The 12,909-nt window shown below is 42.3% G+C and overlaps 1 protein-coding gene across 21 annotated transcripts in view; it reads right to left on the reverse strand.

Annotated features, from left to right (window-relative positions):
* Mast4 (microtubule associated serine/threonine kinase family member 4) overlaps positions 1 to 12,909 on the reverse strand; it is a 602,614-nt gene that overhangs the window by 51,632 nt on the left and 538,073 nt on the right. For all 21 annotated transcript variants that reach the window (XM_017315531.1, XM_017315530.1, XM_017315529.1 and 18 more), the window contains 4 exons: positions 11,969 to 12,044; positions 9,852 to 10,061; positions 4,846 to 4,947; positions 3,200 to 3,332 (listed from right to left, as the gene is read on the reverse strand). In XM_017315531.1, the coding sequence (XP_017171020.1) occupies positions 3,200 to 3,332; positions 4,846 to 4,947; positions 9,852 to 10,061; positions 11,969 to 12,044 (521 nt within the window). The remainder of the gene's footprint in view (positions 1 to 3,199; positions 3,333 to 4,845; positions 4,948 to 9,851; positions 10,062 to 11,968; positions 12,045 to 12,909) is intronic.

Raw genomic sequence — 12,909 nt, forward strand, 5'->3', positions numbered from 1 at the left:
TGCCACAAGCTTGACACAAGCTTAAGTACTTCCCTGGTGGTCTAGTTAAAAGTGACAAAGACATCCAATGTCTAATTGCTTAGCCCATGGGTTGGAGAGCATCCTTGAGTTTGTTTAAGTAAATGAGAAAGCCCGATTTAGTTAACATTCATCTTCATACCATCTTTAAGACTTTTGTTTTGTTTTTGTGTTTTGAGACAAGGTTTCTTTGTGTGACCTTGGCCGTCCTGGAATTAACTAGCTCTGTAGAACAGGCTGGCCTGAAACTCACAGAGATCCACCTGTTTCTGCCTCCTGAATGCTAGGATTAAAGGTGTGCACCACCACTACCACCCAGCTAGATATTTTTTACTAAAGAATATGAAAGAATTTTCACCAAAAGCATTTTCTTTTCCAAAATTGAATGTGCTAACGAAAAGCTATCGTTTTTTTTTTTAGCAGTTTTGTAAGCTTTTAAAATTGCTCCTTGGGCCTTCATTTTATATGTTTGTGTTCTCAAATATACACATATTCATAACTTAGAGAAAGCAAACACGCACTGGATCCTGCCTTTAGGTGAAAATGTATAAATTCCAGATTCTGAAATAGCAGTGGCACTAACTACCCCACTTTAGATACCGGAGAAATTCCAGAGTACAATTGTGCTTAGAGCAAATACTTTCTTGGTGTCATAGAAATGATTCAGGCCCGCAGTGTGACATGCACCTTTAGATACAGAGACTTGGACAAACTGAAGTGTCCTGGGTTTGAGGAGCTTTCAAGAACTGAGATACTACGACGTGATCCTGTGTAGCAACAACAGCACTAGACAGTTTTATTTGAGAAGCACCTGTTTTGCTGTCTGTACTGGCTAGTTTTGTGTCAACTTGACACAGGCGGGAGTTATCACAGAGAAAGGAGCTTCAGTTGAGGAAATGCCTCCATGAGATCCAACTGTAAGGCATTTTCTCAATTAGTGATCAAGGGGGAAAGGCCCCTTGTGGGTGGGACCATCTCTGGGCTGGTAGTCTTGGGTTCTATAAGAGAGCAGGCTGAGCAAGCCAGGGGAGGCAAGCCAGTAAAGAACATCCCTCCATGGCCTCTGCATCAGCTCCTGCTTCCTGACCTGCTTGAGTTCCAGTCCTGACTTCCTTGGTGATGAACAGCAATGTGGAAGTGTAAGCCAAATAAACCCTTTCCTCCCCGACTTGCTTCTTAGTCATGATGTTTGTGCAGGAATAGAAACCCTGACTAAGACACTGTCCCATCATAAAGATTATGTCTGTGAATTTTTACTTATTTAATTTTATGGAGACACAAGTGACATGTATTTGCACAGTCAAGGTCACAGTCCAGGCTAGAAGTCTCTCCTCCAAACCAAAGGACAGACATAGGTTTATCCGTTCTGATGTTAAGAAGAAAGCATCGCGTGGGTTTGCAATGGAATCACCTGGAGAAGGCATTTTAAGTATTAAAAAGAGATCGAAAGACTTGTCTCAGAATGAATCAGGAAAACCACCAGGAGGAAAGATAAATTCCTAGCGATAAATTTACACGATTCAAGTCAAATGTGGGGGACGATCACTACTGTTTTGTTTTGTTTTGTTTTAAATCTATTCAGATATACGAGAGGGCATCACATTATTCATGTGTCAACGTTCTGTTTATAGTGACATTTAATGCCAGAAGAAAACTGCATAGGGCTCACTGGTTGCCAAGGCACAGGCTAACACAACCTTTACTATATCAGTGTGAAGAGTCACTCTAACATGCTTTGACAGCCTCCCCTCTCCAATTACTTTTACAAAAAAAAAAAAATTAAAAAAGGGTTCTGTTTTAAATAGAATTTCAGCTAAATAACTATTATCTGGGAAATCCATATTATTTGTAAGCAGTGGGTAGTAATGGGATGGAACCAAGTGTCAGCTTTTGAGGCAGGAAGCTAAGCCATCATTTTGTAATGCCTGAAGAGATTTTTAAAAACTCATCTAAATACCATTAAACATCTGCCCTTTTTATTTCATTGATTTAAACCATTTCTGAAGACTCATGATTCAAAAAGGTAAAGATGGTAATTTAAAAGCCATGGGAGAAAATCTCTCCCCAGGGAACTTTTCAGAGAAGCAGTCACCAGCCTCTGTAAGTGATGAATCTGTTGTGGTACTGCTTTCAGTACAGTATAAATTTACCTGGCATCATCTCCCGGTAATGCATGCATCATTTCACTAGAAGCAAAGATACGATGTCCGCAAGAGCAAACCAAGCAGGCAGGATGGGAAAGAGCGGTCTAGAAAGCAGTTCCCTAACTTAGGACAGGAAAAAAAAAATCTCTCTGAACCAACATTTACCTTCATCACAAACAATTGAACAGGGTAAATACTGTCTGCAAATTCAATTTAACAAACTGGGAAGATGATTTGAAACCAGGGAGTCCATGATAGTTTATGAGTCTTTGGGGGTGATATGCAGACTAAGTGTTGTATATAAAAATATCAAACAGAGAATCAGAAAAGGATGGGAGGGGATACCAATATTAGGTTTTATTTATTTATTTATTTATCTATCTATCTATCTATTTATTTATTTATTTATTTAGGAAAAATGGCTCTAGCATGTTTCTGTATTTAACAGAATTATATCTTTCCTCGTGGGGATCAACCACGTACCCCACCCCCCCCTTACAAGCTCTGAAGGAGTCATCCCTCTTTTCCGCTGGCTCTCTTTCATGTGTGACTATTTTTCATGCTTACTTGGGATGAGTAAGCTGGAGAGGTACCAGGAATGCTGCACTCAGCCTGAAGTCAGCTGCTCTAGCTGCATTCCTCCCAAATTAAATCTAACTGACAATTTTCAATGAACGATGACTTCTAGCAATGCTTTGAAAATTAAAAGTGCTCTCCGGAGTCACCCCACTGAGCTCTGCAAGCGAACTCCGGCAGGATGGGATCCAAGTGTTCGTGGGGACATCAAGTACTCTCATCATGTCTGGAGGCCTCTAGTCCGGCAAGGCCAGCTCTGTTCTCTAGCTGACATACAACAGGCATGCTCACTGTCCCCTCTGTATTCAACCATGGTTCTTTCTTTCCGATACTACCTGGCCTCCCCCAAGAGGGGGCTTTTCAGAGAGAGATATCCAACATGGGAAATGTAAAGGGTGATCATGGAGCTCTCCTAAATGCCACGGTCAGAGCGAGTGAAGGACAGGCCCAGCAGCACTCACCTTCTAAAGGGTCCTTATTGAGTCCCAGCTGGCTGATGATATACCTAGGGATGTCAGTTTTGATTCCTTGGCCTTCTTTGGCATGGCCTTCTGCAGCTTCCAATAGGTAATAAAATTCTTCAGGATCAAATTCCTGGCAGATGACGGGCACAGATTAATAGGTCTCCGAGTCAAAAATGAGAGGACTGAGGTTTTATTACATAAATCTCACTCACAACGAAGCTGACATGGTTGAAGTTTGTATATGAAGGGAGGAGGTAAATGGCTTTACACAGTATAGAATTCTCACCTCATATCTGAAGCCTACTCATACGCCAAGGCCATGCATATATACAATTGGTCACATAAAGGAAATGACTATTTCCAGTCTTCCCATTTCTCTGTAATGTAACTTTGAAGGTAATGTGTTCTATTAAAAACCAGTAGCCCGGGCCTGGAGAGATGGCTCAGCGGCTAAGAGCACTGGCTGTTCTTCTAGAGGTCCTGAGTTCAATTCCCAGCAACCACATGGTGGCTCACAACCATCTGTAATGGGACTGATGTTCTCTAATGGTGTGTCTGAAGACAGCTATACTTGTACTCATATACATAAAATAAATCTTTAAAAAACAAAAAACGGGAGCCCACTGAAAAATGGGTTTACTGTTGCTCTTTTTTTTTTTTATTTTCTCTTTTGAGTTGAGGTCTCAGTGTGTTGCCTAGACTGGCCTCAGGTTCCTCCACATCAGGACCTTGCGCCTCAGTCCTCCGAGGAACTGAGACTACCACAGCGTGGGTGCCACCATGCCCAGCCTTACTTGCTCTCGAGATCTCCCTCTCCTGTGTCGCATCAGGCACTCTTTGTATTTATGGAGCTATGAATATTTCCATTTCATAAAACATTATGAATGTTAATTAAAGTAAGGATAAAACCAAAGCACCTGCGACCGGATACACATCATGAGTGACGCTGAAAGCCATTACACATGGACAGACATTAGTCATCAGCAGAAGTTGAAAGTGAATTTTCTTACTGGGCTCACAGGCCCTTAAAGACTGTGCTCAAAGCATCAAATTTGTTTACAGTCTTGAGTGAGTTCTCAAAGTATTACAAAACCAAAAATCTTGAAAGAAGAAAATTGATCGCTGGCCAAAAAGATACAAATGTGAAAGGTAGCTGGTGTCTAAAAATCTCATTTCTCCAGATCTGTAGGATCTTTCAAGTAGGTTGCTAGCTAGCACTTATTTGTAGTGCATTTTAAAAACAATAATTATAGCCTCAGATCACCATACCCCTGACTTCCTTCGGTCTGAATCTTAGCAACTCCAGAAACAGGACGAGGCATTGTCAGCATTTGAAATTAGCTGTGGTGTAAGGTCATCATGCTGAAATAAGGCCAAGCATATTATTTCATGATCATCCTTCAAGGTTGACCAGAATGCAATATGACTACTGCTTAATAACGGGGCCGACACCAGAACTCCTTCTCAAAAATCAGAGGAGACAGGCCACATATGGATGTCATAAGCATTCATGTGCTGTAGTCCCTCCTGACACTTTCCGCTCAGTACCCGTGGTTGCAGTTAAATGCAATCGGAGCCTTCCAATGGCCTCTACTTTCCACGTTTAACGATAAATAATGTAGTCACATCTAAAGGCAACTTACCAAACACTCCAATAACCGAGCGGGGCGGGCAATGACAATTAGGATCTTTCGGACTAGTTGCTTGATAAATGCCAGTTCTCCACTTTCAGAGCGATCGTGAGCCTGTGAAAAAGCAATGAGCAGGAAGATGCTAGAGAGGGTTCTGCTAAATGGGAAAGAAAGTCAGCAAACATGCTACTTAGCTAGATTTTAAAAATCAGAAATTAAGTGACTTAGAAAACTCTCTTAATAGGCATTATCTCTAACATAAATGGACACTATCAGACATCTACAAAATAGCTCTACTAGCTAAAGTTTAATCGCAAAACTTTGACTTATTATGTTTTAGAAATCAAATGTAAGGATAAGGACTGTTAATGTGAGCCATGAATGAAGGAGACATGAGATTTATGGTCCACTAAGAGCAAGGCACCAGCAGTGGGAGCCGAACAGGAGCTTGGCCCTGGCTGATGGAACATTTTAGTCCTTGATGGCTAAGGTAGAGACAGACTGAATCTTACATGCATAGTATGATTAGCCTGCAAGGTAGTTATTTTACCACATGTGGGGTGTATATAGTGACACAGCAAATGTTAATCACATTTTTTTATATTTGGATACCCATGTAGACTCAATAATGCTCACTGAACAACACCCAGATACTTAGCTTAGCAAAACTGAATTGGATTAAGTACTTGTTAAGTTTTATTTTATGTGTTGCCTGAGCACAATAAATATTCCAACAGCAGAGCTTAATTTTTTCATAGACACTGACATTTTTAATATTTTCTTGAATAAATCTGGGCAATACAACATTAGAGCTGGCATAGGATAAAATCGGAATGGAAACTATGCGTGTTTATTTTTGAAGGCTTCATAATTTTTAAGGTTTGTATGATACAATTTCCTAAAGATGTGTGAACAGACCTAACGTGTTGCCAGGACCACAGGATATAATTTCAGAATCGTTAAGAAACTTGTTTGATCATTCTTGGGATTGTTTATCAATGGCAAGTCCCACCTTCAAACAAACATGCAGCTAAAACTTACAAAAAATGATTGTAACATGTCCACTACCTTTAAGCTAATGTGGCCACCCATAGCTTGCATGAAAATTAAAACAAAGAACTAGCTTTAGAATGTGATGTGTCCTATATCTTTAGAAAAAGAATAGTCTATATATCAAACACAAGCTACCTTCAAATTACTTTCTAATGTTTGTTTTGCAAGAAAAAGAAATTTTAGGAAATACAGTCAATTCTCAGAAAAGGAATATTTATTTATTTATTTATTTATATTTATTTATTTATGGTTCATCATCACAAATACAAATCTTGAAAGGTTGAAAGACAAATAAAGCCTATCTAACTCCTTGGTGACACTTTGGGTTGGATGTCCCTAAATAATTGCTGTTTTATGAATTCACTAACGTATCTAAAGAATACCTAAAACACTGAGGTATGCTTTGTTGTCCTGCCTCCCAAAAAAAGAGAATAGTCATTCAAATGGGGAAGGTTTCATTTCAAAGCCCATCAAAATGATGACACATTCCAACTTTTAACACATATCTATCGGCTATGTCTTATTCCAAGACATACGAGTTCTATTAGCTTAGATAATATTTATTTACCAAATTTGTGAAGGAAGACTGGCTTCCCTAAAACAACCACCAATGGAATAGCACAGCATGAGAAGGAACTGGCTTCCTGGTGTCCTGCAGCAAACTCAAAAGGGACTAGTAGAGTCCCAGAGTTTGTATTGTAAGTGTTGGCCACTATTAAAAAGGACTGTGACCTAGATCTGAGAGTGGGTTAGAGTTTCCTTTGTGGTTTATTTTCTTTGGCTAAATACACTTTAGTGAAAAAAGAGACTCTAGACATAAAAGCATTCATCTGAAATTGCCCTCGACCCCGGCCTTTAAAAGGCATCTGTTAAATCAAGCTGTTCAAACCATGAGGAGATCTGTGCCTTGGGTTATGCGAAAGATTGACAATGGAAACATGGTGCGGAGACAGGATTGCTGGGCTCCGAGTGTCACATCTGGAAGCAGACAAGTACATGCCAGAGAAGCCACAGCAGGGCCCCATAGCTTCACTCTCCCCAGAAGGGGCCTGCTCCTCTCAGACAGGTTTGCTCCATGCTCTGGACAGATATGGGCAATGTGCCTCTAAAGGGAGGCTGAACTGTTGCAAATGATAGAAAGAAACCGCATCTATGAAGAAACAGAAGACGGCATTCTTACTCCCTCCAACAATGACCTTGGGGGCCCTGGTATACGTGCTTCTCCGGCTCAAAGAGAAATTCCTCTAAAAATTAACCTTCCTCATCTGTCGTACCACCCACTCCGAAGATCCCTGAGATGCTGGTTTATTTTTAATTGCTATAAAACAATCTGCCATGTCTGCCATACATCAACAAAAATATAGGGTAGATTTCCATAACACTGGCTATCGATTCTCCTTCTAAAGGACCTGCCTGGAAAGGACAAAACAGAACACAAGACTAAGCTCATCTTAATGATGCTATCTTGTTTGTATCTTGGGTGGGACTATGGAGTTCAGGAAGGCTTTAGAAACTGACTACAGAGCCTCCTAGTTTGCTTCTTTCAAAAGTGTGCCACTGCACAGACACTGATGTGATGACAAGGCACAGAAGAAGAGATACCTGACGTTATAGCATCAGGGATCAAGTGTTAGGATATGCTTCCAAATGTGTTCTCTTCCTTCTTCTCTCCCTTCCAAAATCACTGAGGAATTCATAAATACCAGACACTGAGCACTGAGCTATGCACCAGGAAATAAGAGAGGACTTGTGGTCTTCAAAGGGCTTGCTGATAGAAATGTGAGGCTTCCCTCCCTTGCCGTCCTCAAATCTTGTTAGGATCCATCATGTGGGGACTATAGACACAGGCCATGCTGTGGTGTTTGTCTTAAGCCGAATGGATATCAATGAAAAGGGCTGAGCTATTCTCAGAGCTGAACAGATACCTGGATTTGAAGGGTTAGGTTTGGAAATAGGAAGTCTGGTGGAGCCAGGTAACAACAGAAAAGGAGAGACAGGGTGGAGAATCTCGAGGAAGAGTCAGGACGATGCTCTGATGTAGAGAGTAGTTGCCTGATGTAGAGAAAGAGATGATCCTAACTCCGAATCCTACCAAGTGCTAGGGATACAGTGGTGGTGATAAAGGCAGAAAAGTACTAGGTACTCACAGCTCTGGTTAAAAAGATGCTAAGTCTACCTGAGACATGTTGGGGTTGCCTGCACTGCTACAGCAGGCTAGCCGAGTCCAAAGATACACAAGAGGCAGGTGAAAACACAAATCTCAAGGTTGATAGCAAGCTGCTGGTCAGAGATATACACTGAAATCAACCAACATCCAAAGGACTGTCATTCAAGACAGCGGACAACAACACTGCCAGTAGGGGGAGGAGAAAGAGGAGAACACAAATGAATTGGAGAAAACTCACTCATAGAAATGTGGGCTAGAAAGGAAATCTTTATAAGAAACAAAGAAGGAATAAACAGGGAGTCCTAAGATGAAGGGCATAGAGTCAAGGGATAGAAAGGAAATGGGTGAGGACACCGTGGTAAATCAAGCCTGCTCCCATAAATTGAAAGTAGAATCAATGGTCAGGACACCTCATGCAAGGTGTTCAGAAGCCATTCATGGGACAGAGTATTGGAAAATCGCTGCATGTCATATAGCATTGTAGGTGTACAAAGCAAGCATGCGGCTTCGCAGAATCCTTGTGCTCCAATTGAAGTACCATGTATGGTCTAGTACCGGTCCATGCATTACCATCGGTTGTGTGGTGGGCGGGGCACAATGACAGAGTGTAAGCCTTAGCAGCTCTGCCAGGAAGTGCACATGCCAGGATAGTCAAGTTCATGGCCAGTTCCCTGCACATTCCCTCCCAGTTTAGTTTATGGCAGAATTGGTAATGTCAAATGGTATATGAATAACGACCCAACCCAAAAGCTGTATGTTCACCCTCAGAGACGATCTAAGGAGCATGGCTTTGAGAAATGGGAACCACAGAGAAAATGCTGTTGGGAAGCTTGGATGGGTGAGGAAGGAGAAATGGTAGCCGCCAGCCAGCCAGAGAGGCTCCTTCTTATCCCGTGAGGACTCAGCTACGTAGGGAAAAGGACAGATGGATTTCTCAAAAGTAGGGTGTTAATATTTCCCTTCAGTTTAGTAGGTTACTTATACATTCATTAAGAGGTTTAAAAAAATCCTCCATGATTACATTTACACGGATATAATTTATGCCCTAAGAGATACAGAAATACTATAAATCCACATATAGGTTAAATAGGTTTCCTGTGTAGGCTGCGCCCAATCAATTTCAGTCAGAAGAGCTCTATCATACACAAATTCTATTCCACCATACACATTCCCTGCCCAGTCTAGGTGTTATCAGGAGCAAGGCATGAGGGTGTTGGGCAGACAGGGTCCTGTGTTTATCTGTCATTTTGGAAATTGGATATTTTGTTAGAAGAACGGATATTAAGAAAAATAGAAGTTTCCAATTTATTACCCAATACAGCATGCAGGTTAATGAACAGGACACACAGCCTAGTAGAAGCCAACAGTTTCCCATTTAGCTTTTTTAGATATTAAAATTAGATAGCACCATCAAATAACACACATACACTCAGGCAATTTATAATTTTATAGGTAAAGTTAGGGGGTGGGGATTATTGCTTAAAAATCCTTCACAATCCACTTATCCTAGGGTCATAGATTATTGGGCCCCAGGGTTCCTATAAAAGTGATTACATTAATTTTCTATTACTATACATAATGACAAGAACCAACTCATAGCAAGTAGCAATCTGTGAGGTTTACTTGCACCCCTGCTGTATGGGTGCCACCCCTCACCACCATGGCATGCTTTCTTGCAATGGGAACTCCTGCTTTTAGGGAACGCCTTAGAAGCGAAGGGTTTCACAAAAGTCTCCTACCCAAGAGGAACGCAGAGCAAATCAGAGAAGTACACGCAGACCAGAAGCCTTGTTCCTACCTCCTGGAGCAACTTGTCCAGTTTGTGCTGCAACTCAAAAAAGTATCTCGACGTGATGAGACCCTGGTGAGATTTATCCAAACAGTCCCGAGCCAGCTCAATGATCTGATGGTGAGTGAAACTAAGTACCCCATCTGCCAAGGGGAGAACATGGTCTGGAGAGTAGCTGGTGATGATCTCCTTCAGACGCTCTTCCATCTGAGCTGTGGCCTGTTGGAAGGAGACACACACACACACACATGAAGGTGTAACCCAAGGAGTTACACGGGAGACACTCAGCAGACACTCTTTGTTCGTTTAGCAGACTGTGAGTTGCTAAAGAGAATCCCGAGAGTTGCATTTTGAAAGAAACTTCATTTGGGGGCTGGAAGTATAGGCCACTGGTGGAGAGTACTTGGCTAGTAAGAGTGAGGCTCTGCACTCTGTTTCCACCACTATCACAACCATCACTAACACACATGACACAAGAAACTTCACTTCTGCATGATATGATCATGGTGCAAACAGATAATCCTGCGTTAGTGTGAACCCACTGACTAAGAATGAGTGTAGGTGTTGGCTGTTGGTGTTAATGCTGCAACTGGGAACCTCATGAGTCACTGACATTTGCACCAGTCTGGTGAGGACAATGCCACCACAGGAGAGTGTGCACATGCCAGGCAGAGCACTAGAGACAATTCCTGTGCCTTCCACTAGCAAGCTAACAGTGCTCTAGAAAATAAATGGATGGATAGATAGATAGATAGATAGATAGAGTGGGAGATGAAGAAGTGAGAGGTACCACCTTACTTCGTGGAATATAAATAATAAACATTTGTGGTATTAAAAAGATATGTTCCTGGCCATCGACTCCCCATATCTGAGGCATCCTTTGGTCCACGTAAACTTCTTGAAATAACTCTAAGCATGTTCGTACAGGGCTATGCTGTTGTGTCAGATCAGAGGCTCCTTCAGATTGGTTATCAAAAAATATGATGCATTTCTTTAGTTGTTATCCGAACCTCGAGTTATGCCAGAGTTCCCCAGTACGAGCTGAGAGTTTGTTTTCCTGACGAGGTTTCAGTGTGCCAGGAGTAAACAGATAGCAACCTTATCTTATACTGTAAACACAATACCCTTAGCGCATGGCCAAGGGGATGCCCCTCACAAAATAGATCTACAATTTCCTTTCCAACCTTCATTTTCTTCCCTGTGATGGCCTTCTGGCTCATCAATATTCCTGGTGTCTAAGAGCTACATAGGCAGGGAGATTCCCTCTCCTCGCCCCGCTCTCCTCTCAACATTGAACCTCATTAACCAAGCATGGTCAATATCTGCTTCCCTGGTGGGCAAGCGACATGTGATAAATAGGTAAAACGGAGCTAATCAATGCCATCAATGTTAGGTTCATTACAAATAATAAGTACTCTGCTCCTGGTTTATGAACCCTAAGAACTCTCTTTGTTCTCCTGCTTCTAGCAACAAAGGCAGCAGGTGATGGTCCAAATCCTGTGGAGATGTAGCCTTTGCCCTGTCCTGCAGAGCCACTTTGGGGGAGAAGGCATGGAACTGAGGTGATGGGGTGGGGTGGGGCTCAGAGAGCTGCTACTGATACCCAAGGGGCCTGGCAGCAAGCCTTCATACACTGCACTCTGGCTTAGGTCTAATTCCTCTTACCAGCTGGGTTGGGGAACACGACAGTGTATCTCTGCTTCTACAGGAAGGGGCTTAGAAAGGGAGACGAGAAGGGAAAAATAGATTTAAGAAAGAAACCAGTGTCCAGGCCACTGCAAGCTCCGGCTTCCGAGAGGAAAACCATGTGCACTCTTGACGCTGTGCAGCAGATGAGGAATATGAGTCCAGAGAGTCAGAAGGATATAGTGCCTGTGAGGCCAGGACCTCCTCCTGGACCTGCCAGGGCCCCTGCTACGGAGTACACGCCAGCAACATCCATCAGGCAGAGCAGTTGTGCGCTTCTTGTTTGTTTAGTGGTTTTCTCCCTCTAGGAAGGCTATGGTACTGCTTAATACAAAGCATTACTGGGCTGGGCCCTCACTTGTAACAAAACCACCTTACAGAGGCTGAGCCCGTGTCGCCCACTCACTGAGACGCCAGGCATCTTAAATTCCGTCCATTACCTTTGGGAACCTTTCTTTGTAGACATGGTTCATCATAATTATTTCATGGTCACAGCAGGCGGGGGACCGTCCAGGGCTGCAAGCAAAGCAAATTACCCTTTTAAACCCACCACAGTATCAGAGGAAAACAAGCCTTTTATTTATAAACAGTCAGTTGCATCGGAAGTACTATGCAACCCTCATATGAGAAGTCGTGGTTCAGATGATAAATTACAAAAATCAGTCATTAGCACGCGCATAGACACATGGACCCCCAAACCACACAAACACAATAGATAGGATGTAAAATGCAAGCTTAAGGAGTGCAATGGCACAGAGTAATTCCAGTCACGGTACCCTGGCTGAAGATGCCCTTGCAGTGAGACTATGTCATGCACGTGGCATGAGCTTATGTAGCTGTGGCAACCAATCAATGAACTGTGGTATCAAACAAAACGGGGCGGCCACTAGCAGCACCATCCAAGACGTATTTACCAGTGCAATTTCACACTTCTCTCATACACCTGCGCTCTGCCACGCACCGCCAGGGAGGGCGGAGAGCCTGCCATGGCACAGGTGTTCTGGTGAAATCCATTTTCTACTCTAACACATATTTATTTGGGATGCTGAGGTAGGCATTACATATGATAAGAAAAGAGGCATACAACTCATTGTGTGCTTTTGTATGTTTGCCACTTTGTGTTTTCGTTTTTTGTTTTCCTGTAAAGATAGTTGTATAGTTTGGGGGGGGGGCTGTATTCTTGGGTACACATAGCTTAGTCTAGATGCCCTGGATACTTCTTAAGGAAAGCAGAACCTTCTCAATAAACCACGGTGACTCTAGATAAGGTGGAAACATTTTCTTTTATTCTAGATTTCAAAATAAATTCCTACATCCTGCAATTATACAGTGTGGATTCCTTTGGTACTAGTTTATGATATTCTATGAACAGGAAACCTAG

The sequence above is a fragment of the Mus musculus genome, chromosome 13, assembly GCF_000001635.26.
Source record: "Mus musculus strain C57BL/6J chromosome 13, GRCm38.p6 C57BL/6J".
Lineage (NCBI taxonomy): Eukaryota > Metazoa > Chordata > Mammalia > Rodentia > Muridae > Mus > Mus musculus.